Source organism: Haliaeetus albicilla, chromosome 26 (assembly GCF_947461875.1).
Source record: "Haliaeetus albicilla chromosome 26, bHalAlb1.1, whole genome shotgun sequence".
NCBI classification, from domain to species: Eukaryota; Metazoa; Chordata; class Aves; order Accipitriformes; family Accipitridae; genus Haliaeetus; species Haliaeetus albicilla.
The window spans coordinates 4,470,085-4,495,067 of record NC_091508.1 but is presented as its reverse complement, the minus strand read 5'-3'; the positions used below and the strand labels follow the sequence as shown (position 1 = coordinate 4,495,067).

The following is a 24,983-nucleotide window of genomic DNA, read 5'->3' as shown; positions in this document are numbered from 1 at the left end:
GCCGCCGTCGCCCCTGCACGGGGGTACAGGCCGGGTGGGAGGGGGCCGCCGGGTCTCGCTGACCTCCCCGTGCCTCTGGCCCCCCTGCACGCAGCAAATCCATCACCAACAGTTTATTTAGGGGCCGGGGCGAGAGCTGGCGTCAACGCTGGCAGGTCCCGATGCTGCCTGCTGCAGACTGGGACCCTCTCTGGTGGCTCATCACGGGGCCAGGGTGTTTTTCTCTCTTTTACTGTCCCAGCAAAACCCTCTGTTTTGACCGGGGTGCTGCGAGGAGCCGGGTTGCCTGCGCTTTCCCGTGGTGCCCGTGAAGGGGGATGCACGTCTGAGCCCCCAGCGCTCACGGGGTCGCACCGGACAGACCGTGGCTGCTGATGGCCCCTTCCCAGCCAAGAGCCCCCCAGCTCTCGCAACACTTGCCGGGGTGTTTTGAGGTCCCTCCACGCCAAAAAAGGGGTTTCTCTGCTGTTGAAACACTGCGTTACGTGCCAGAGCGCCCAGGCCCGCTTCTCTCAAGGGACTCACCCACCTCCTGGTGTTTCATATTCCCCCATCAAACACAAATCCCCCTAGCACAGCTGCAAAATCCCCAGGATGCACAGGAATTAGAGCCGGGGGCTGTGACCCTCCTCCCGGAGGCCAGGCAAGGCGGAGGCTCCCTGAGCAGCCGGTGGCAGAAAGCCAGGGCAACCCGTTGGCATTAAAACGAATGGCAGGCTTGGCATTGGAGGTGTTTGGGGATTTTACTTGCTGCAGGGATCGAGAGCCCTTAGGAGCATGTGGCCAACGTTTTTTCTGCAGCCGTGACTCCTTCGGTGGGTGCTTTTCATCTTAACCTGTAGCCAAAGCCTGCCCTGACGGCATGGTGCCAGGAGCTGGCATGGCTGTGGCAAAGCTCGGTGCTGGGCATGCGGTAGTGCTGGGCAGGGAGATGTGAACAAGGTGTTCCTGCTGCTAATCAGGGCTGCTCTCTCCCCTCCCGTCCCTCCCTCCCTCCCAGTTGCAGGAATATTACAAGAAGCAACAGGAGCAGCTTCACCTGCAGCTATTGACACAGCAGCAAGCCGGAAAGCAGCAACCCAAAGAGGTGAGCTCATGCAGATGGGTTCTGGGCCATCAGATCTGGCAGCAAATAAAAGGGGGACCAGCACAAAACAAGGTGTGCGTGAATCCCAGCACCCAGGGCAGCTGGCTGGGAGCCAGCGAGGATGGGATACAGGGGCATCCTGCTCCCGGGGGGTGCCGGGGCAGCCGGTCCGGGTGCTGGGAGTTCCTCCTCTTCCTCCCTATCTGTGATCTTGCACGTGCACCGAGCTGCATCGTTCTCAGCGCCGCATCCTTGTTGGCGCATCTAGAAACTATGGGCTGGGTGTGGGGAGCGGTGAAGTCAGCGGGTGTGGGCTGGCAGCTCCAGCAGAGCCGCCGGACCCTCCCCGGCAGGAGGGGCAGGTTGCTGCCCCCCCCCCGGCACAGAGCGAGGGCTCCCCAAATCCTCCTTGCGGTGCGGGAGGCAGAGGAGGCTCGGCTCAGCGCTTGCCCAACGTGCTGGCCCTGCCTGGGTCTTGGCACAGCTCGCGTCGGGCAGCCCAGTCCTGACTGAGCTGGCACGGCAGCACCCTGGCAAGTAGGCAGGCAGGGCTGGTCAGGTGGGAACCCAAACCAGGGCTTTTCCTGCCTGGAAAGGCGGTTCTGCAAAACGTAAGGACTGCGTGAAATAGCAGTGATGCCAGCAAAGGGCTTTTCCCATGGGAGACGCTCAAAGCAGAGGATGCCGTGACCAGGTCGGCAGCGGTGGGCCCTTTGCTGGGGAGGTGGTTGCCTGGTGGAGAAGTGTTTTATGCTGGTGTGATTGCATCAATCTTGTATAACTCCCTTTACACAACAGGTTTTGCTGTCCTTTCCCATAGTAATGCGCTCCGAGGCGTTGTGGCTGTATCAGCAATGCTTGGTTTTGGGGATGTGTCGGTTGCACGGAGGCTGGGGATCGACCCTGACTAGCAGCGGGCAGGCAGCACCGCTCCCTTCCTTTTTCTTCTATATTTTTGCTCCTCTCTCTTCCCAGATCAGTGCACGTGGTACCGGGGGGGGGGGAGGTATTTTGCACTGCAGGTGCTGATATATGTGTGGCATCACTGCCCTCTCTATCGGGCATCCTTCCTTGGGCTCCCAGTGCAGAGGGATGTGGAGCTGAGCTGCTCAGTCCCTGACCCCAGCCAAGTATCAGTAGCAAACAGGGAAACGGGGTGTGGGGGCTGTTCATTGCAATCACCCCTCCTAAAATCCAACCCCCTGATTTACACTCATCAATTCTCAGCACTTCAAAATTCAGCTTTCCTTTGAGGAGGAAAGCATTTAAACCCAGACTGCGCATTGGGGTGGCTGCAGCAGGGACTCGACAGCAAAGCACATGCCGGTGCTGGGGAAATAGAGCAGCTCGAGCAGCTCAGGGTCGGGCCGGCACCCACTCGAGCCTTCAATAGACTTTGACCCGGGCTTTCATTGCGGGATGTTGGCATATTTACGCAGCGTGTGCGGGGTCAGGCTTTATCGGAGCCATCTCCAGGAGCTGGAGTAGCTGCTCATGCTCCAGGAACAGGGGAGGCATAAATCTGAGCTTCCTCAAGGACTTTCCTCTTGGCCGTGGCGATGTTATATTGCAGCAACGAACGGGGATATAATTAAGCTCTAACAAAAGGCTTGCTTAGCAGGCTCCTGGTTTAAAAAGCGCATGTTAACTTTTAATTAAATGGTACAGAGGAGACGAGAAATTTATCCGCTAAGAAAGTCTGAGTGGCCGGCAGGGGGGAAGGGGCATTAGATGCTGCTAAAGGGATGCATGTCCAGCTCCTGGCAGCATCACCACCCCGTGGCCGGGAAAAACAGCGAGGGTGTCCCTGCGAGTAGATGTCGTGGTGTTTCCCCTCCCCAAAACCCCCAGCCAGGCTTTGTGGAGTCGGCTTCACCCCATGAATTTGGGCAGCTGCTATTAATAAAGCCTGCGTTCGGCAGCAGCATTTGCCTGCTGGGAACGGTGATGCCGTTGCTTCCCCCGACGGCGCGGGGAATAGCTGGCGTGTCTGGGATGCCGCCGCAGAGCCACTCTTGGCCAGCGTCGGTTCCTTCATGGAAATCCACGGTGGTATTTAATTACGGCCCCACTGCAAGGTTTGTAAACCGAGCGCCTTCTGCTTTCCCTCTGCTTGATTTCAAGGACTCGCCTTGGTGTAATTGTAAGTCGGCGGCTCGCCTGTGAGCACGGAGGGGGATCAGCAGGTGGGAATGGCTTTGTGCCGCGCCGGGGAAGGTGCCGGGAGCAGGTAGCAGCATCTCATGGAGCAGCGGCTCAGATCTCCCCAGGAGGAGCGGCGCAGCTGGAGATCCCCCAGCGGGCGCGGGGAAGGGGAGAGCAGGAAAAGAGGGACCGCGGAGGATGGAAACGTGTCGGAAGCGCCTGTCGGCAGCATCCTGTCCCAGAGGATGTGGGGGGTGTCCGTGGTCTGCGAGGAGCCACAAGGAAGGGGCCGAGCGAGGCAGCTGGTCCAGGATGGGGCTGAGCTGCAGCACATCCCAGCCCAGAGCATTTTCCTGCATTAGGGTGTCAGGGTGAACCCCCGGCAGCATCCCCGGGCGCAGGCGAAGCGAGGAGCTGCGGCGCAGGGCTGGGACGGCTCCAGGCAGCCCCTCGTCCTCGTGGCAAGAGGCAGCAAAGCCGGTGTCTGCAGTCCCGCTCTTTCTCCAGCCGCTTTGCCTCTCCAAGCCCAGCGGCGTCCGGGTGCAGAGACCCCAATATCCCCTGGGGGCGAGACCAGTGGGTCTCCGTGTGCCCCCAAAGCTGCCGGGGCGGGGGGTGTTTGTCCCTCTCCTGAGTCTGGCAGGGCAGGGGAGGGGGGTGGCAAGGGGGAGCTGCCGGCTGCCTAACCTCAGTGTCAGCTTAATGAACTGCTCCTGTCAGTCCCGCGTGTCACGCCGAAACTCCTCCTGATGTGCTCATAAATCAAAGTGACGGCGGCTCTTACCCCGCTAGCTGCACCCAGTCATCTGCGTCTAATGTACGCTGAGCGCAGGCGAAGCTCCGGACCCCGAGCCCCCGCGCTGGGATGGGAGGTGGGATTGGGATGGGGGGGTGTGGGGGCCAAATGCAGGATCCGGCCTTAACACAGAGCAGGCTCCTCCGGTGGGTGCTGGGAGGTCCCCTCTGGGAGGGACTCAGCCAGCATTTGCCCAGCTAGGGCTTGCCAGAGGGAGAGGAGATGAGCAAAGCTCATGGGGAAATGGCCGGGGAGTGAGGTTTTTGATAAGGCTGGGGCTGAAAGTCAGGCTCTCGCCGCCCCATCTTCTCCAGGGCAAACTCTTGACTCCGAGCCCCCGGGCTGGTGGGTGCTGTTGGGTGGGTCTGCACGTGGGTGCACCTCTTCACCCGTCGCGCTCAGTGGTTTTGAGCCCGGGCAGTTTGTTGGCTCTGCGGGGCAGCGGTTGCTCTCTAGGGACTGGCAAATTGGCTTCCCCAGAGAGAAGCAGTCCTTGTTTTGGCTTAGCCCAGGCGTTTGCGCATCCGCCGGGCACCAGGGCTCGTATTCCTGAGGCTGGTCCCCGTGTTCGTGGTCCAGTGAAGCTGGAAGGATGCACATGTGGATTTGGAGCACGTGAAGGTGCAGGTTCAACGTGGACAACATCGTCCCTGCCAGAACCACACATGGGTCAGGGCTACCCGGTCCCCCGGGGGCTCAGCGGGGTCTGATTCTGCCAGCCACAGCTCCGGTGAGGCCAGGTTGGAAGATCCCAGCCGGGATATGAGGCGCCGGCGACGTGCCCCGGGGATCCTCATGACTTCATCCGCTCCCAATTTCCTCCTGCTCCGCAGCCTGGAAGTGCCGTGAATGAGGCTGTGTTTGCGTGGAGCCCAGGCTTGCCCCGGGCCCCCCGGGGAGGGTGGCAGCGGAGCCGGGAAGAGGAGGAGAAGCCCATCCCATCCCATCCCATCCCAGCTGCCGTTTCTAACCAAGGCAAGGACATGAGTGTCCATCCCACGGGGTGGCAGAGCTTTCCCTCGCAGGGGATGGGGACGCCGTGGGGGACAGCGCTGCCTTTGTTAAGACCCTCGGGCACACAGCCTGGTCCTGCTTTTTTTTTCCTCCATTGTCCTACGGGCCGTGGTCTCGTCCAGTCCCATGGCCTGAAGCCCTCCTGGCTCAGCACCTTGCTTGGGAGCAAGGGTGAGCGCAGGGATTTCTCTTCACTGAGCGGAAATTTCTTTGATTTGTGCCTTTATCTTCAAGCGCCAGAGGTGCAGGACTGAGGCAAAGCCAAAGAGAATCTGGACTTCTCTCTGAGGAGACAATTCTACTGTGGCCAAGAGGTGGACAGGACAGGACAGGGAGGAGTCCGCACATCCCTCTGAGACTGATGAAACCAGATTTAAACTCTCTCTGTGCCCTAGACAGGACTCACAGTCATGCCTTACATTGCAGACTGCAGGGATTTTGCAGGGCAGTGCCTGGAGCTCATCCTCGCCTTCCGTTTCACAAAGCCATAGCATCGACAGCATCTGCAGGGGACCACCTGTATCCCGCGAGGCCCGGGGTGCTGCTTCGGGTACAGCAACACGTGCTGATTCCAAACTAAGCCGTGTACTGGATTTGCCATGGAGATTCTCTTTGCTGTTCCTTGTTGAGCAGAGAGCGAGATGCAGCCTCAGGGATGTTGGAGAGAGCGAGGTGGGGCTGTGCCAGGTCCATGGGAGCCCTGGTGCACCGGGGCTTGAATCCCCACCATGCTCAGACCCAGCCAGAAGATACGAAAAAAGCTTTTGCACTCATCAGCAAGAACACGGATGTGAAAATACTTCTTTTTCGGCCGAGCAATGGGGCTGCAAAGTGCCCCCGCTGACGAGTGCAGCAAGATCAGGGGGGAAGCGCCTTAGCACGGGCTTGACCGATGTGCTCCGCCGAGGTGGGGGCTCGCTCTGCCGAGAGGGACCCCAGCACTTTTCTTGCTCAGGATAACGGAGCTGCCGTGGAAAGGCTGGGCTGCTGCTGGGGCCGGTCAGCGCGGCACAGCCAGCTTGCGCTGCCTGCCAGCCCGGCTCCTCGCAACCTGCAAATAACGTCTGCGCAAACAGAGGGGTTCAAGGGGTTACGGAGACGCCTGCCCCGCTAATGAGGCCAGGCAGGCCTGGGGCAGCTCCCCTCTCGTGGCCGGCTCAGATTAGCAGCTGCCTGTCCCCATCCCTAATTGAATTCTCTCCCCTTCAGTTAATTCTCATGGATTTCTTGGTGCCTCCCCAGGGACCTGTCCTGCCTAACTAGTTTAGGGCCAGCCGTGCCGGTCAGAGCGCGGCCGGCTCCTGGGGATGGGTGGGAGGGTCGCCTACCTGGGGGATGCTCGTGGCTGGGGTGGGGGCACCGGTACTGGCGCTGGGCACCTGTAGACGAGAAGGGGCTCATAATGGTCATTTTTTGGCAAATAGGGACCGTTTCCCTGCTTAAAGGAGGATGCTGTGCATCCAGGATGCCTTTTGGGTGCTGGGAGCCCCCTTTCCTTCGGCGATGCTCGGTGCCTGCGGGAGCTCGCCCTGTGGCTGAGCCTCCCCGCGTGGGACCCCACGGCTCGGGTTTGCAGGTTTGCCCGCGTTGCAGGCAGAGCTGGGTCTCTGCTCTGAGCAAGCCCCCAGCTCTGCTCGCTCCCTCTCTTTTCAGTGCTTTATTTTTCCCTTCCCCTTTCCTTTTCTTCCCCTCCTCTTCCGATAGATCAAAGCCTCCGTCCGGCTCAGCCGCAAGCTGAGCAGGCCCAGCAGCAGGACGGAGGCACGCACGGCCACGGTCCCGCCGCCGCGGGCATCCCTCGCCGCCGAGCCCCTGCCTCCCTTGCGAGGCTTCTGCTGCGAGGCTGGAAATAACGTGCTTTGATTTCTCCCTTTTGTCTCCCGGCAGCCGTTAGGGAACAAGCAGCTGGCCTTCCAGCAGCAGCTCCTGCAGATGCAGCAGCTCCAGCAGCAGCACCTGTTAAACCTGCAGCGCCAGGGGCTGGTGAGCCTCCCGCCGGGACAGGGCACCGTGCCCCTGCAGACCCTGCCCCAAGGTAAGGACCCCTGCCTGGGGTGGGGAGAGTGCTGGGGGACCCTGCGGCTGCACCTTCGCCCTGCTCCGGGCGAGGGAAGGCTGCGGGGAGGGGGCTGGGGCATTGCTTTTCCTAATGCATCCATCTAAAGTTTGGGGCCGGATTGCATTAACAGCCGGAGCAGCTTGGGGGAGTCTGAGCTGGGTTGTGTTGCAGGATTGAGCCCCCGGCTTCCTCCTGCAGGAGGATGCCGGGGTGCTGGGGTCTCCTTTCCTCCGGGGACAGCTCTGCGGGGTTCCCGGGTGCTGCGGGTGGCTTGTTTTGGGCTTCCCGATGGGGTCAGGCAGCCTCTTCTCCCCGGCTGCCGGCACAGAGGGCTGTGCCCAGCTTTGGGTGATGATTTCCCAACGCACGGTCCGTGCCGGGCTGCCTGAGCTTCAGGGAGCCAAGCTGCACCAGCCGGGCAGGGAGGGAGCCCGTGGGGTCCCGAACCAGCCTGGTGCATGGGTGCCAGTGGGTGCTGCTCCTTCTCGCCGCTGACGGCGGGCACTTTCTCCCTGCGCCGTAGCTGTGTGTCCCTCGGACCTCCAGCAGCTCTGGAAGGAGGTCACGGCCACCCAGCCCGTCGAGGACAGCATTAAGCAAGAAGGTCTCGACCTCACCACCAACACCTCCAACTCTACCTCGTTTTCGGCCGCCAAGGTCTCGCCTCCCATTTCCCATCACCCTCTGCCCAATGGACAGAGCACCATGCACACGCCGAGAAGGGACAGGTAGAGCCGGGTCGGGCTCTGGCACTTTGTGTTTTTACCCCCGGAGAGGTGGAAGGGGCCAGGATCTGTCGCCCGCAGGGCTGGCAACAGGGTTGGGAGGGTTGGGGGGTTTCTGCCCACCACATAAATAAGTCCTGTCGCTGTTTCGCTGTGCCCGTGTTCCCACAGAGGACAGGGGGCCATTGCTGTGGGGTCTCCCGTGGGTCCCCGAGGGCTGGCCCTGTACATGGGAACACCGGAGCATCACAGCTGTCCCATCTGACGGTCCCTTTTCCTCTTCTTCAGCTCTTCCCACGAAGAGACCCCCGGCTCCCACCCGCTCTACGGCCACGGAGAGTGCAAGTGGCCCGGCTGCGAAACCCTCTGTGAGGACTTGGGACAGTTTGTCAAGTAAGTGCTCCCCTTTTTGGGGGAGGTTTTCCCAGAGAAGGGAAGAGCCCGTGCTCTCAGGCTGGGACAGCATGGGGCTGGCGGAGGGGGAGACCCTGGAAATAGGTCCAGACACCCCAAAGTCTGTCTGCCCAGAGCCAGGGGGGCCCGATGCAAAAGAAAAAAACACACCAGGGTTTACTGCTAAAGAAGAAGAGACCCAATGCAGCAGGCAGGAGTGGGCAGGCGCAGGCAGCAGGCGAGGGGAGTTTGCAGCTCCCCTCCTGGGGGGCGAGAGGAGAGGAGGAAGCAGATGGCGGCGCGGCAGCCCGCTGACACCGCTTGTGGGCTCCGGCGCTGACTGATTAACTCTGCTGTCGAAGAGCCCTCTGCTAGCGTCAGGGTCAAACAAATTGTTTTCACGCTTCGTCAGAGGTTTACTTAATTAGTTCATTTGCAATTAGATCTCTTTGTAGCCGGGATTTTTAGCAAAGACATCAGAAGGAACTGACGGGTTTGCTTGCTCCTTCCCCCCCGCCTCTCCGGCTGTCTGCTCGGCGCAGCAGCCGAGATGCACCGGCGCTTGCTTCGCTCTCCATCAGCGAGATTTTGGGTTTTTACAAACTGATCCCGTCCGCCGCCACGCACTTGGGGCTGGCTCCAGTGGGAGCATCCCGCAGACCGCGCTGGCCTCCTCGTTCCCAGGGAAGGAGCTGGGCAGAGGCCTTGCACAGGAGGATGAGGAGGTGCGAAGGCAGCCTGAGAAGGCTGGGGCAGCATTGCCTGGTGGCCACTGAGTGAATGAGTCAGGCTCCTGCATCCTCCTTCCTCTGCCTGTGACTTGGGGTGAACCTAGATAAGACATCTCCTCCCACCCCTCCAGGCTTGTGTTCATGGCATGGGGCAGATAAGCAAGCTCTGGTTTGGAAGCTGGAGCTGGGGTTGACAGGGGACAGCCGGGGCTGGGTCACGGTGCTGGGAGAGCCTTGCTGCGCTGGCCGGGGCTGTAGGGTCCCTGCGCCCCGCGTCGCATCTGCCTGACCCCCCCCAAGCACACGTAGTGTTGCAGGAGCAAGCTTCCCGAGGGGCAGCCTCCCCAACAGCACTAGTGAAGTGTTTCTGTCCCCTCTCCACCAATGTGAGCGAGTGTCGGGGTGTGGGACAGACAGATGGAAAACTTCCAGCTCCCAAAGGCTGACCCCAGCTGTAGCATGGACTTTGTTTTGGGTCCAGGCACCGGCTTCAAGCCTCCTCTGAGCATCACCTCCATGGAGTAGCTCAGAAAGCCTCAGCATTAGGGTGGAAAGGGGCAGTGCATCTTTTGAGCAGTGGTTTATAAAAGCCTGTGAGGGTCAGTGGGAGACCTCTTCGTTCCCGCTCAGCACAGCCTAGGCTCTCGACAGCTTTTTCCCTGGAGAAACAGCTGTGCCCTCAGTCTGCCATGAGGGGAGAGGAGCAGGCAGCTTGGTCCAGCTGAAGCCCTGCAGAGCGGGGCTGAGACACCAGTGGGGTTTGCTCACATACAGGCTTGGCAGCTGGTCCCAGTTACCTAACTTGTTTTTACAAGTTGGGGCTGGAAGTCTCTTGCAAACAGCTGGGTGAGATTCCGCCGTCTTCTGCATCCGGACTGAGGGTAGATACTCCTGAGGCACCTTCTCCTGGGATGTCTCAGCAGAAGTATCTCAGTCTCGGTCCTGGAGAGCATTGGCCCACGGCCCTGGGGCACCTGTGTGTTTTCCAGCATCAGGTGCCACCTTTTGGGGTGTTTCGGGGGTGGCCGTGGTACAGTTTGCCCTGCATCCCCCCTCCGACCTGTCCCACTCCTCTGGTGAGGACCCCCCCCAGGTTTGCACCCACCCCAGCAAAGACATGGCCTGGCCACGTGGCGTCTTCGGGGCTGGATGCGTCCCCAGGCTGCCGCTTTGCTGGGTCCAGGGGCGAGGACCCCCACAAGGTGATGCCGGGATGTCCGTGTCTCTGCAGCAAGTGATGTCCCCATCACTGGCTGCTTGCCTCTGCTGGGAGCCCTTCCCCTCCCCGAGAAGGAGGGAGGGCAGCAAGGACCAAAGGTCCTTGTGCTTTGTAAACATAAAGTGCCTTATAAACATAAGGCACGAAAGCAGTAGGATGAGGAGCATCCTGGAAATGTCACCTTCCGCCTCGGGGATTTCCTTAGAGGGCGTAACTAAACCTCCATAATGCCGCCTTTGTGCTGGAAACCTGCTCCTCAGGTCCTCCTGGACACCTCCTGCCAGCAGCTTTCTCAAGGACTTTCCATCAACCAGTGACTGCTCCTGAACACCGCAGGAGCCATGGGCAGGGCTGGTTGTCCACGGCTGCCCTCCAGCCCAGGGTCGGGGAGGAGGCACAGCTCAGTTTGCTTGCCCTCCTTCATGCCTCAGTTTCCCTTCTGCTCATCACGCTTTGGGCAGCAGTGCCCGGGGCATCCCCAGGCTTTGCTGCGGTACAGGGGGTTTCAGGTTGGGGCTGATTCCAGGTGTGGCCCCAGCAGAGGGGCCACATTTTGGGCAAGTCCGGGCATAAACCCCGGTGTTCTCCTCCCCAGACACCTCAATACAGAACATGCACTTGATGACCGAAGCACGGCCCAGTGTCGAGTCCAGATGCAAGTGGTACAGCAGCTGGAAATACAGGTGGGTGCTGCCTCAGCCTCAAAGGACATAGGTTTAAAAAGCCGTCTCCTTTCCATCTCTGCGTGCTGTGTCTTGGCTGCTCTCTGCAGGAGGGGATTAGCAAGGTCGGGGACCGTAGTGAGATAACCAGCTGCCCCAGGGACTCATTTTAAGCATCCTTCCCAAATGGGAGTGCTGGCCCTGGGCCACATCCTGGTGGAGATCAAGACCTGGGGAACCCTCAGACTGGTTCCCCGTCTGATACCAGCATCCCTGCACAATGATGATGGGGCTGGAGGAAGGGACAAGCCATCCCTCCTGCCCAAAGTGTCCCTGTGGGTCCGAGGAGATGCCACAGACCTGGAAGGCATGTGCTGCCTGGTGGGGTCCATGCCCACAGGCGGGACGTGAGCTGTGCTCCAGCCGTCGTGCCCAGCCGTGCCGCCGCAGCGAGAGCCACGGGGCTGCTGGGCTCTTTGGAAATCAGGCCACTTAATTCAGTGGCTGAGGATGGTCTTTGGAGCCCAACTTCAGGGTGCTATTTTTGGAAAGCTAGTTCTTGAAATAGTGTCTTTCCCAGTGTCTCCGACTCCCCGATGTGTTGTGCATAATTCGGTTAATAGCGAAGGGAGTGGGGAAAATAGGAGGAAATGGAGGGTTTTCATCTTGGGACTTGAAAGCAGTTGAGGAGGGAAGCGGGACGGGGCAGGGGTCTCTGTCAGAGGGTTGCTCACCGAGACCCCCGTGGCATGACGGTGCCTGGGTGCCCGGCTGTTCGGCCAGGGGCTGGCAGGAGCTCAGAGCAGTTTGTGCCCATCACTGTGCGTGGCCGTGGGTATCATCGCAGGGGACGCCAGCCCCGGGGGGCAGTGGGCCACGCTGTGCGGCAGCCTTGGGAGACCCTCTGCCTGGAGTTACTATAATGGGGGCTGTGGGGTGGGGGGGACACAGCAAAACCTTCCCGGGTGGGGAGGCTGCCAAGCCGCCTGGGCAAAGCCATGCGATCACATCCTGCTCCCCAGCCCTCGCTAAAGCAAGAGGTTGAAAGCAATTACTGGGGCTTAAAGAGGGGAGGGAAAGGAAGGGGAAAAAAAAGCTGAAGGGCTGCGTGTGCAGAGAGGAGAACCTGCCACCGGAGCTACCAATTATAAAGTTTTCAGCGCAGAGCTCCCGCTGTGCCGGTGGAGAGCGTCTGCATCACGAGGGGAGACCTGTCAGCTCTAATGAGCGCCACGACAGCGCAAAAGCATCCGAGCTGCTCCAAACTTGCAGCAAACTCTGCTCCAGCTCCTGCCTTTAACTCCTTCCTCGCCCGACTCCCAGCTCCGGCGCTTGCCCGGGGAGGGGGCTTGGCTAGCGGGGAGCCGGCAGCATGCGGGGATGTGGCCGAGCCCCAAGCTTGAGGGGTCGTGGTGGAAAGGGAAGGTGACGGGAAGAGAGCGGGTGTCAGATCCCATCGCCTCCGCCGGGTTCAAAATCTCTCCTGGTGCCACAGTGAATATTTCACCCTTCTCCGCACTCTGGGGAGTAAACAGGCGGGAGTGCACAATTAAAGCGATGTTGCACATCTGGGCGGATGGATGGACGGACAGAGGGACGGGTAGATGGACAGGGAGCTGCTGGTGAGTGGGAGACAGCAGAGGCTGGAGGAGGGCGAAGGGGATGGGGACGGCAGGCGCCGGGGCACAGGGACAAGAGCACCCAGGAGGGAGAGCGAGGGCTGCGGTGTGTGGCCAGGATGGAGCCGTGCTGGTGGATGGCAGCCTGAAGGCATGGGAAGTGACTCCATTTCACCATAGATTTTTTTCATCTGACTGCACACACGGAGCCGGAGCAGCGGCGGCCCCTGTGCCCCCCACGATGGGTGCCGCAGCCCCCCGCAGAGCCACAGCCCTGATGGGGCTCTTGGGAGGGCTCAGCATCAGGGAGGAGGTGGCTCCTGCGGGGATGCTGGAGGATGCTCCCTGCCCAGAACCAGGGCTGGGGGCTTGGTGGGCACCTCCTCCAGGCCCAGGGCACCTCCGCGGTGACTGCCGGCACTGCCTGACCGTCTCCCTTCTGCTTCTTGCCTCCCACAGCTGGCAAAGGAGAGCGAGCGTCTCCAAGCAATGATGGCCCATCTTCACATGAGACCTTCAGAGCCAAAGCCTTTCAGCCAACCTGTAAGCGTGCATCCCCCTCCTGCCCTTGTACGTCCCTGCGGCCGCCCCCTCTCCTCCCCTTTCCCCTTGCCGCTGGCTGCCATCCCCTTCCTGCCCTGCGCATGGGCACCGCAGCCCAGCTGGACAGGCTCCCCGGGATGGGCATGCCCTGACTCCGCTCCGGCACACGTAGCCTGGTCCCTTGTGCCGGTGCAAGGCATAAGGTGGGAGTGAAACGCAGCCTGCGTCGGCGTGTTGTGCTGCTCCACCAGCTCGGACATGTAGTGGATGCATCCCGTCTTGTGGTTGCGTCCCATTCTGTGGGTGCATCCCCTCCCACAGTTGCATCCCCATCCCATGGTTGTATCCTATCCTGCAGTTGCATCCCCATCCCATAGTTGCATCCCATCCCTGCCAAGCCCAGCAAGTCTCCCCCGCTGCAAGCCCTTCGCCGCCCGCTTTGCGGCGTGAGCCGGCTCAGCCCTGCCGAGCTGCCGGTGTGCCGGGGGCTCTCCCGGTCCCTGCCTTCCCCACACCGGTGCCCAACCGCCCGTCCTCCCTTCCGCCTGTCCGTGCAGCTGAACCTGGTCTCCAGTGCCACCCTCTCCAAGAGCACTTCTGACACGTTCCCCGACGGCTTACCTCATCCCCCCACCTCCGCCACGGCGCCCATCACCCCCCTGCGGCAGGGCCCCTCTGTCATCAGCTCTTCCACTTTACACAACGTGGGGCCCATCCGCAGGAGAAACTCGGAGAAGTTCTGCACCCCAATATCTTCAGGTGAGTTCCAGGGTGGGGCTCAGCACCCTCCATCATGCGGTCCCTGGGTCCCAAAGTGGGTCCCTTCACCCCCCGCCCCCCTGTTTCTTGTCCCCCCTCCAGAACTTGCACAGAATCACGAGTTTTACAAGAACGCAGACGTCCGGCCGCCCTTCACGTACGCCTCGCTCATCCGGCAGGTGAGTGGCTCCCTGCGCCCGCGGGGTTCAGCTCTGCACCCTGAGACCTGCTTGCCGGGCATCTCGGGCAAAGCCGCACTCTCCCCCACTTTCTCAGTCCTGGGGGGGCTCCCGTGCCTGCTGAACCCCCATTTCTGCCTCTCGTGCCTCTCCACGGGACGGACGTTGAACTTCACCGGGGCGTCACGAGTGATGCTCTTGTCCCCTCTCTGGTTTCCCAGGCCATCCTGGAGACCCCCGACAGGCAGCTAACGTTGAACGAAATCTATAACTGGTTCACGCGGATGTTTGCCTACTTCCGAAGGAACACGGCCACCTGGAAGGTGAGAGCAGCCCTGCTCAGCGCCGTGGGGCTCACCCCATCCCACCCGGGGCTCACCCCATCCCACCTGCTGCGGGAGATGCTCCAACTTTGTGGGCATCTGTGGTAAATGACCAGTTCATTGCACAGCTCTGAGATGGTGCAGGAAATGATTTTGTGGATAAATCCCACGTTTTTCCACCCAAAACGCATCCCCGGTCTCTGGGGACACATCATCCATGCAGTAGGATATGGCAAAGGGCCACGGTGTAGGAACCTGGGGCTTTCTGTGGAGCCTTGGTGCCGGGAGGAGGGCAGAGAAAAGAGCAAGACACTCGAAATAGCAAATAAGGTTAACGATAACCCGGGGGCGGGCGGCACGCCGCGAACGCGAGGTGCCGCAGCCGGGCTGTGAGAAGCGGTGGCCGGGGATGCGGGTTGCGGTCCGTGGGGATGGAGGGAGAGCGGTGGTGGCTGCGGAGACCGTCGGCGAGTGGGAGCACCCGTGGCTCTGCTGCGAGACCCCGAGTGGGTGCCTGTGTCCGTCGGGTCCCCCCCCACCCGGTGCGTGGTGGTGTTTGGGCAGGTATTGAAAGTTTTTGGCACCGAGGAGCCGTTTGTCGCTGGCCTGGGCTGATGGGTGTGAATTTTGGGGCAGCGCTCAGGTGCCAAGGCTGCTCCCCCCTTGGTTATTTAGAAATCGAGAACTGAGAAAACACATCTCAGAGGAGCAGGGTGGTTGTGAGAAGGAGCAGTTATTGCCCTGACCAGGGAAGATTTATTTATTGTTTCTTGCTGCATGTATTTACCGAGACACAGCTTCCTCCTGCTCAGGGCAGCAAGAAGTAAAGTGGCAGAAGGAAGCTAACAAAAAACAAACAAGAAATTAGAATAAGCGAGGTGCAAGCAAGGTAGTGCATTTTTGAAAGGGTTAAGGAGGAATCGGTTATTCTGGAGCCCAGGGCCCCCGTGTGTTGCTGCTGCAGATCAGAGCTGACTGCAGCAGGGGTTTGCTTCTCCGCAGCAAACTTTGGGTGAATCACGGGCGTTTCGGCTCCAAAGCGCTACGGGTGGCCCTCAGCTTTGGCACAACCCATCCCGAGCATCCCCACACGCCGAGCGGGAGGATGGCAGTGGGAAGAAGGACAGGAGCGGTCAGAGGTGCCCGGGCTGGTTTTTGGTGCTGGCCGTGACACTGCATCAGTCTGGAGTCCCCCTCACGGCACGCGTGCAGCACTGCAAGCACGGCATGGGGAGCAGCGCTGGCTGCACCGCTGCACCCCGGCCGGGCCGGGGGGACACCCCCGGGTTTGGGGAGAGGGTGGGAAGCAATGGGGAACTTTGGGGCAGAGAGCCTGGTGTGGCTGTCGCTGGTCCCAGGATGGTGTCTCGCCGTGGGGCAGAGCAGGGGCTGTCCGGGGCAGCACTTTACCTGCTCCATGCCTCGGTTTCCCCATCTGTGGAAGGAGATAATGGCAGGTGAAAATGCCTTTTTCCTGCCCTCTTACTAGCTGAAAGGAGTAAATGTTTTGGGGTTTTTTCTTTGTGGTTCCCCCGTATCCCATGCTACCCAAGGGCAGAGTTGATGTCTCAGAGGGGCATCCCCCAGCCCTTCAGGTTCCCTTTTGGCTGCTCTTTATTTTTTCCTGTTCCACCACCAAAAGGGATGGCAGGGGATTAAAAAGAGCTGGGGGGGAAATAATTCCCTTCACAACTTTCAGCGTCCAAGGCCAGGCTTCTTTTGAAGGAGGGGGATACGCAGGAAAAAATAATGTATTTCCGCTCTTCAGAAAACCACCGTTTCTGCTGCAGCTTCTCCCTCATCTCCTGCCATAGCTGCCCCCCGGGATGGGGCAGGGGTGCCAGGGGCCAAGGTGGGTACCACATCCCCACGGCAGGGCAGAGCCGCGGTGCGGCGTGGGGGCCCACGGGGAGACCCCCCAGCACGGCATGAGGAGCGGGGCCGGGGGCATAAAGCAAACATCATTAGAAAAGGCAAAGATGAGAAGCAAACAGAGCAACCAAGTCTGGCACTGAACAAATACTCTGTCGAAATACAAAAGCCACATTAGGATGAGGCAGGGGAGCCACCCCTGACACTAGGTGGGAGGATTCCCACGTTGGGGGGGGGTCTCGCCTGGCACCTCCTCTGTGTCCTGGGACCAGCACCCTGCCCATCACCCAGCACCAGGGGTATCCCAGGCTCTGGTGATGCTGAATCGCATCCTGCCCAGTGCCAGGATTTATTTTATCTCCACTTTTGCCTTTGCAAACACATACCTGCCGGTGCCTCAAAGCAGGGGGGGTGTCACCGGGGCGGGGGGAAAGGGGGGATGTGGGCACTGCTGGGCTGGGGCTGCATCTCCACGTGCAGGAAAGGTTTCGGCTTTGCCACGCTTCTTGCCTTTAATCAGGGCTTTGTTTGGACGAGGAGTCCCCTGCGCTTACAGGAAAGAGGAAGGGGAATGCGGGGCAGGATCCGGCCCTGGCGAGGGGAGGAAGTCCTGTGTTTGCTCGCCAGGGGACGGGGGTTCAAGGGCAGCAGCAGGACCCAGCCCCAGGTGGGCTTCAGACCCCCAGGCACGGGCAGGGAGTGGGATATTTGCAGAGATGCTGTGAGAACAGAGCAGGGGTCGGGGGCTCATCCTGCTCCCTTGCTGGTCCGGGAGCCCAGCGATGCCTGGGGTCCCTTTTGGATTTCCAGCTCCCCGGGATGTCTGTCTGCGCGGTGCTGAGTGCAGCCGGACTCTCCTCTTTGGGTGAAGCCAGCAATGGGGTTCGAGGACGAGGGATGCTTCTGCCCCCGGGGCAGGGCATGTCCCAAATGGAGCGTATCCCTTTGGGTATGGTACTGGGCTGGGACCCGGGGACCTGGCTCTACACCGCACCAAGCATCGCCCGAGGAGCTGGGCTGGCTGCCAACCAGCAGGTTCCTGGTGCGACCCAAGGGTTCCCAGTTCCCCCCCCCCCCCAAAAAAATCACATCAAACAGCACCGACTGTGCCCAAACCTCCTTCCCCAGCTACCAGCTCCTGGGAAAAGTTTTCCCTTCGGGCTGGCTCTGCCAAACAGCGAGAGAAGCAGGACCCTGCCCGTCCCCGCTGCCCGCCACCGCATGAGCCGGCTCTCGCCGGGGCATCGCGGCAGCGCCGGGAACGATGGCAGAGCCGGGGACGCCGGGGTGGGCAACGGGCAGCGGGCACGGGGCAGCTGCCGGAGGATGGAGGGATGGAGGGAGGGATGGAGGACGAGGGAAGGAGCCCAGCTTTGTTTGGTTTTGTCCTTAAATTAAAAAGCAAAAGGGGGGACAGCGCAATTTGATGAGTTTCTGGGAACTCTTAACACTTTCCAGCGCGGGGGGGGTTCAGTCCTTGTGTCTCCTTTTGCCTTGTTGTGTTGGCCAGCTCCTTTGTTTATACAGCCCCCGTTCGACCTTTTAAATTGCTGTTAATGTTTTAGCGTAACGAATTAGTCTCTCATCACGAATCAGGACTCGAAATAAAAAAAAAAAATATAAAAAAAAAACCCTCCGAGGCCAACTTCCTGAAATTGGGGTCATTCTCATTTGCAAGGCAGAGAATCTGAGAACCTTAATGCAAGGAAATTTATTCAAAGGCAGAGCCCCGGCGTGATTAGGCCCTTTGTAATTATAGCTCGGAGAGATTCCACTCCAGCCTCCTGCCTCCCTCATGGATTAGCAAGTGAGTCGGAAAAATACACAGGATTTAATTAGAGGCAAATTAAAATTGGTAATGAAATAGGGGCAGTAGCAAATGGCAGGGAGTTGGAAGGGGAAAAGGGAGCTGGTATCTCTCGGGGCTGTGCTGTCTGCCTACGTGTGTGTCTCTTTATTTTACATTTAGAAATGTAAAGATGGTCGATGTAAAGAAGAAAGGGAGGGAAAGGACCAAAACGGGGGGGGTGGGGGGAAAGAAAAAGAAAGGAAAAGATTAGCCAGCTTTGCCGAGCATCGCCGAGCGAGCTGCAGCGGAGAGGGTGGCTCTGCTCCCGGCTCCTTGCTGGTGTGACTTGTCCCTTGTCCCACGCTGTCCCCATCTTCCTCGGCACCTGGCCAAGGTCCACGAAAGGGGGGTCGTGTCCCACGAGTGGCCTGGGGGCTCAACTCCTAAACCCTCTCGTTGCTGATGGGGTGAGTGAGCATTTGTAGCATCCCCGGGTGGCTTTGCAGAGCATTTGGCCGTAGACGAGCCGAGTGTGGCCGGGACAGCCCAGAGCCACGGGAACCCACAGGGGCTGGGCGAGGAGGAGGATCGGGAGGAAGAGGAGGGCTCCGGGTGGCGGGGCGAGGGCCGCGCCGCTGAGCTCTCCTGCCCGCTCTGCCCGCAGAACGCCGTCCGCCACAACCTGAGCCTGCACAAGTGCTTCGTGCGCGTGGAGAACGTCAAGGGAGCTGTCTGGACCGTCGACGAGCACGAGTACCAAAAGCGAAGGCCACCAAAGATGACAGGGTGGGTCCTCCTCTCCCGCGGGACGCAGCCTGGGAGCCGCGCTCGCGCCCACCTCTGCTCCCAGACCCCCCATCCCCGGGCCGGGAGCGCTCAGCCGTGCATCGTCCTGCTTTCTCTCTTTCTGCAGGAGTCCGACTTTAGTCAAAAACATGATTTCAGGACTCGGTTACGGAGCACTTAATGCAAGTTACCAGGTAAGGATCCAGTCCCATCCCCGGCAGGGATGCGGGGGCACTAAACCTTTGTCGCTCCGTGGTCCCGTTTTCCCTCGCGGCCACATTTCCCCACCTGCACGGTTCCCGGTCTCGCGTCCTCCGTGCCTCGAGCCGCCGTCGCTTTCTGTTGCAGGCTGCGCTGGCAGAGAGCAGCTTCCCGCTGCTGAACAGCCCCACCATGATCAACACCAGCTCCGCCAGCGGCATGCTGCACGTGGGCCACGACGACGTGAGCAGCACCGTGGAGCAGGTCAACAGCAACGGCAGCAACAGCCCGCGCCTGTCCCCGCAGCAGTACAGGTCAGCCTGGCCGGGGGCAAGGGGGAGAGGGACGGTGCCGGTGGGTGTTACTGGGTTGTTGGAGGGTTTGGAGCCAAGGGACGGTGGCACATTGGGCACCGGGAGGTGCTTGTTGCCTCCCGCGGCTCCTGTCCCCTAGGTGAGACCGGGAGGGTTGGACCGAGAGCTTCATGGGGTTGCGGTCGGGGGGATCGGCTCCCCGAGGCTGAAGGCTTCCCTCCCTGCAGCCATCCAGTGCACGTGAAGGAGGAACCAGCTGAGGCGGAGGACGACAGCAGACCTGTCTCGCTGATGGCCACCACCAACCAGAATGTGACGATTCCCGACGACAGGGACCTGGAGGAGGAGCTGCCAGTGGAAGACTTGTCCTAAGGACCCCTTCCTCCTCCCCACCGAGGGGCAAACCCTTCCCACCCTCCCGGCCGGAGACCAAGCGACGGCTCCCACCTCCCCAAGGTGACCTTCGGCGTTAACCTGTTTCTCAAAGGCACTTCCACAAAGCAAAAGGGTTTCCTTGGTGCAACAACCTGTTGCCGACGGCGCGTCCCTCATGCTCCCCACTGCCCCGCGCTGCAGCCCCGGTGACTGACCGACCCCTGCCGCGGGGGACATCCCGCGACACGAGAAGCAAAAACCCAAGAGCTGGACTTTTTCTCCCCTCCTCCCTTGGTTAGTGACTGGTGAACGAGGATGGTAGGTTGTTTCTGTCCGAAATGGTCCCTCCTTCCTTCCCCGTGCACGGTGGGCACAGGGAAGGCACCTCTGTCCCCTCTTCCCCTGCGGTGCTCTGCCGTCCGGCGATGCTCGAGCCTCCGCCAACGACCGCCCCGGGGAGGGAAGGCGATGGCAGGAGCCCGCCGTCGTCTCTCCGTCCCCCAGTGGGTTTTGCACTAGGAGGGACCGTGGACCTTGCCCACGTGCTGCCTCCGCCCAGCTTCGGGGGAAGAAACAGCAGAAACGGGGGCGAGTCCTCTGCCATGGTTTGGATGTCGGGCTTGCACCGTTATCTCACGGCTGGGGAAGGACGAGGACCGGCGCGTCGGTGGGACTGTGTCCCCTTTGCCTCGTCGCCTCCGGCGGGCTGCTAAACTGCCCGGCGAGCAGAGCAGCCGGCCCTGGGTTGGCCACCCTCCCCAAGCCCCCTCCCAGTCCCTGCTGGTGGGGGGACTGGTGGCACCCAGCAGTGATGACCACCACCAGCGCCGGGCAGCGAGGACACAGCTCCCTGCTCCCTTCTCAACGTCGGCTGACACCCTCCCAGCCTACGCAGGGACGGCCACTGACCCGACTTCGACTTCAGGGAAAGGGCTCCCGCTCCCCTGCGCACCCGGTTCCTTCTCCGAAGCCGGGACGGGGTCTCCGAGGACGGGTAATGGCGTGGGGAAGGCAGCATCCACCACCGCCGAGCCTTCTCCTGGGCGGCACCCGCAGAGGAGCTGGCGTGGGCAGAGCCCGGCAGTGAGCCGCTGCTCGGCCATCCTGCTGGTAGCAAAGCCGACCCCGGTGAAACCCCGTGGCGGCTGAACCTGGCCGTGGCCAGCGAGCTGAGCCTGCTGCCGCTGGGGCTCCCGCTTTCATCTTTTCTTTTAATTATCCTTTTGTGTGCGTGTGCGTCCAGATGGGAAGATACCAAAAGATTTCTAGAGACAGAAGGTCCGTAGTTCAGGTGAACAGATGGTATTAATGCCAAAAAAAAAAAAAAAAAAAAAAAAAGAAATATTAATAATAACGAGAACAACACAACCAAACACCCCTCTTCTCCCTGCTCTTTCTTTCGGTGGTGGTGATGTGGGTACCCAGCGCCGGGCTCCTCCCAGCAGGCAGCCATGGCTTGCCGGCTGCCCCGTGCTGGCCTCGGGGACCAGCACCTTCCCCGGCACGGCTGGGCTGGCACTGGCCGTCCTGGCACGCAGCGGGGTCTTGGGAGACTTGCTGTGATGGATGTGGAGCTGCTCTCGTTTTTTGAGCCCAGCTCCGGGCTCTCCCGCAACAACCCCGAGCGCTGCTCCGTCCCTCCCTGTCCCTGGTCCCCTGGGTTGAGATGTTGGCGGTGGGGGCTGCGTCAGTGCCCCAGCACACAGCCCCCGGCCCCATGCCGGGCTCCTGGCGCTGGTACCCCGGGAGCTGCATTTTGGGTTAAAAATGCAACACACGGCTGCGGGTCCTGGGCAGGGGGTGCTTGTTTGTCACCTCTGTGACATCCCCAAGGGGCTGTTGGCCCCGTGGCGTGTCCCCGGGACATACCTCGGATCATCCTTTTTGCTGCCTGGTGCATCCTCGATACGCAGGTGGCTGCAGAGACGGTGGGGGGTCCCTGGGTCCCCCCTGCAGCCAGTGGTGAGGCTGACCAAAACCCCCCCCAGCCTTGTTCCCCTGTGCCACCCCAGCACCGTCTGGGCCATTCCGAGACCCTCGGGAAGCGGCAGCCACCGGGGCTGGGGGGAAGGCACAGCTCGGTGGGGCTATTAACGGGGGTCACCAGCATCCCCCCTGGCTGGTGTTGCAGAGGGGGCCCTTTCCCCTCCCTAAAACCCCAGAAAATCCTGCAAAACCCGCCCTCCCCAGCCCCACGCGTGGGTGGCCGTGCGGTGCTGTGCCGGCCTTCGCTAGGTGTCTCCACTCGACCCGTGTTTCTCCCCGCGCCGCAGCCTCGCTCGCTCCGTCGCTGCTGCCAAAAATACCAGGGCGAGGAGGTTTGCCAGGCCACCCGCTTCCCCTCGCCCTCCGGCCTCTCCCGGCTCGTCCCCGCCGCCACCGGCTCCCGCCGGGCTCTGCCGGACACCAAAGACCCTGCCCAGGCTGGGGAAGGGGGACACACACGAACCAAACCCCCATCTCTTGCAGTGTGGGTGCAGCCCCGTCCCTCCAAAAGAGCTGCGAGGCCGGAGGCAGCGCATATTTTCCTGCTTTCTTTTCTTTTTTTCTTAATTTTTTTTTTTTTCTTTTCAGTCTTTTAAGTTATTGTTTTAAACAAGTTTACAGCTGCCGCGGGCGGGTGTTGCTGGAGGGAGGCCGGCGTCGCGCATTGCTGCTTTACTTGTACGGAGGAGCGGGGAGGGGTGGACGCGATGGATGTTGGGGTGCAGCCCCTTGGCCCCCCCCTTTGCTGCTGCTCGGCCGCCGTTCACCCTCGGCAGGGGATCGCCTGCCTCCGTCGGGCTTTTGGGTTTTTGCTTTGCATCCCCCCTGGCGAGCAGCAATTGTGCCTCTTAGGGCAGCACCAGCACCCGGTGTCACCCCTCGTGCTGCTCCGGCGTGTCTGGAACACCCCAGTATCCCTGGGGAGGGAATGACCTGGCCTCGTACTGGGAACGACCTGGCCTCGTACTGGTGTAGTTTGTCCTTTCCGCAGAAGGGGAGGTTTTTGCAGCCTGGTGCGTGCGGGCACGGTTGGTACCGCAGATGCTCGGGAGCTTGCACGGGTGCGGGGAGGGCTGCGGGCCATTGCACCGGCGGGTGGTGGGTGCTGCCGGCCCCGGCTCCCACCCACGGCTGGGGGTGTTCTGTGGGCAGGTCCTTCCCCGCACCCACGGGGCTGTGAGCTCTGCGTGGGTTCAGACCCCCCTCCTCGCTGTTTCAGTAGCTGCTCCCCTTCGTTTGCTCTTCCTGAGTCCCTTCCCCTCGCCTTCCTCATGCTCTTCAAATTTAATTTTTTAGCAGCTCTGCAACCCCCTGGTTTCCACATACGGTTCAGCAAAACCCAAGGCGGTCCAGGCACGAAGCCCGCCCGGCATTGGCGAGCCCTCCAGCACCCACTGCGGTTCCTGCTTGGGGTGTGATTTTTATTATTTTTTTTTAAGCTTTTCCAGAGGTACAGACATCCCCAAAAGGCCTCCGAGGGCCAGGGCGAGCTGCGGGCCTCCGGATCCCCACAGGTCCAGCCAAAATTCCCGTACGCCATCACGCCATCACCCCCAGCCCCTGCGAGGACAACCTGGCGCCTTCCCCTCTGCGCCGTATATTCCTATAGGTCTTTAGCCGCCATCCTGGCTCCGAAGAGCACTCTCTCTATATATATTATATATATAAAAATAAATATATAAATATAAAGGAGTTTTTTTCTTTAAACACGTACACAGGTTTGGAAAGTCCTGTGGCTCCAGGTGATGCCTCTTCCCCGGCCGTTGCTGAAATGGGAATCACGGTGGGTGATTTCACGGGAAACGTGCCCGGTTTGATACTCAGGGGTAAATTTAATTCATTCTCTTACCCCCCGCCCGGCCCGGCCGCCTCTGCAGGGTCCCATCTGAACCCAGGTACCGTGTCCCTTCCCAGCCTCACCCGCGCCCACCCCTCTGGTTTATTTTTTGCTGGTTTGAATTTTACAAAATTCTGCATGTCTTACCTCAAACACACGCCGGAGGCAGGGAGGGGGGGAGAAGGAAGGATAAAGGACCAAACGCAATGTGTGGCAGAATTGTATGTCTGTATATATTGAGATATATATATGCTGGGTTTAAACCTACCAACATGAATTGTTCTTTTTGGTTTTCTTCTGGATTTTTTTTTTTTTAATTTCCTGTTTCTTGGCCCCCCGGGGCAGTTCTGCGAGGGGAAGGTGTGGGCACCTCTCTGTAAGTAAAGGCATTTTTCTGGTATCTCTCACTGAAGGAATTACTCAGTTTTCCATGTTTTCCTTTTTTTTTTTCCCAGTGATTTCTTTGTTTTCCCCTGAATAGCCAGCATGGGTAGAGCCAGCGGGGTCGGAAACTGGTGCTTGAAGGGAAGGGGTGCTGATAGCACTGGGGAGCTGCTGGGGAGGCCAGTGGAGGCAAAGGGAAAGCAGCAGCTGAACCTGCATTAAACCAAAGGGTTTCTTTGCTTTGTTTACACACCCGGCCAGCCCAAGAGGATCTCCCTGGATCTAGGTTTTTGTCCTGGAAGCGTTGGGGAAGGTAGGGACAGGCCAGAGCCAGGGGCTCGGGGACCCTCCGCTCTCCGGAGCTGCCCGCGATGGCCTTGGGGGGACCCCAGGTGGGTGCCTGGGTTGGGGGCATCCCCATCCCCTGGCTGCTCCGGGGAAGCGCCAGCCCTGCCACAACCTTTTCCTTTTTTCCCCTTTATTTTTTTTCCATCCTCTTTGGCACTGGGTGGGAAGGTGATGCTGGGGAGGTGGGACGAGGTCCGAGGGGGCCGGAGGGTGGAGGGGAGGGAGGATGTGTATAAAGTGACCCTTTCTCTCCCGCCGCCGCCTTCGCTGCCGCATCCCTCGTGCTGTATAAAGGAAATAGCATTGCTGTGTATTTGTACTCTGAACTTCCGTGTGTCTGCTTTGGCAGACGGTAAACCCTTGTACAGTAGATCTAGCTGCATGTAATCTGTATGGACAATGGCATTATAAAATGCAATAAAATAAATTACCTATCATGCTGCTGTGGTGGCTGCTTTCTTATGATTATTGATAAAAAAAAAATAATCTGCATTTTTAATCCTTGTAGGCTCTCAGCAGCAAGGGAGCGATGGTCAGCCTGGGCGTCAGAGGGGAGAGAAGTGACTTGCTCTGCTCTGCCGGTGTTGGGCTAGTTGGGGGGCTACAGCAGTCCTGGTAATTTAGGTCCTTAATTCTACACCTCACCAGCTCACTCCTTCCAGCACCGCCAGCTGAACCCAGGGGACTGGCTGATATAAATACCCATTTTGGGTGGGTTTCCTGAGCTGGTCAGCCTTGGGGTCGCATCCTGCCCATGGGGTGTTTGCTGATGCTGCTGGTGGCATCGCAGCAGGGACCCCCACGTCTGCCGGTGCTGGGACCTGTATGGTTGTGGTG

At 60.2% G+C, this 24,983-nt stretch overlaps 1 protein-coding gene across 7 annotated transcripts in view; it reads left to right on the top strand.

The window, feature by feature from the left end:
* The window catches only part of FOXP4 (forkhead box P4), a 67,066-nt gene extending 42,483 nt beyond the window's left edge, over window positions 1–24,583 (top strand). For all 7 annotated transcript variants that reach the window (XM_069771722.1, XM_069771725.1, XM_069771721.1 and 4 more), the window contains 13 exons: window positions 1,001–1,087; window positions 6,930–7,077; window positions 7,625–7,829; window positions 8,115–8,219; window positions 10,765–10,852; window positions 12,910–12,993; window positions 13,551–13,752; window positions 13,855–13,931; window positions 14,153–14,254; window positions 18,580–18,701; window positions 18,829–18,895; window positions 19,050–19,216; window positions 19,444–24,583. In XM_069771722.1, coding sequence (XP_069627823.1) covers window positions 1,001–1,087; window positions 6,930–7,077; window positions 7,625–7,829; window positions 8,115–8,219; window positions 10,765–10,852; window positions 12,910–12,993; window positions 13,551–13,752; window positions 13,855–13,931; window positions 14,153–14,254; window positions 18,580–18,701; window positions 18,829–18,895; window positions 19,050–19,216; window positions 19,444–19,588 — 1,599 coding nt within the window. In that variant the 3' untranslated portion in view covers window positions 19,589–24,583. The remainder of the gene's footprint in view (window positions 1–1,000; window positions 1,088–6,929; window positions 7,078–7,624; window positions 7,830–8,114; window positions 8,220–10,764; window positions 10,853–12,909; window positions 12,994–13,550; window positions 13,753–13,854; window positions 13,932–14,152; window positions 14,255–18,579; window positions 18,702–18,828; window positions 18,896–19,049; window positions 19,217–19,443) is intronic.
* The last annotated feature ends 400 nt before the right edge of the window (window positions 24,584–24,983 follow it).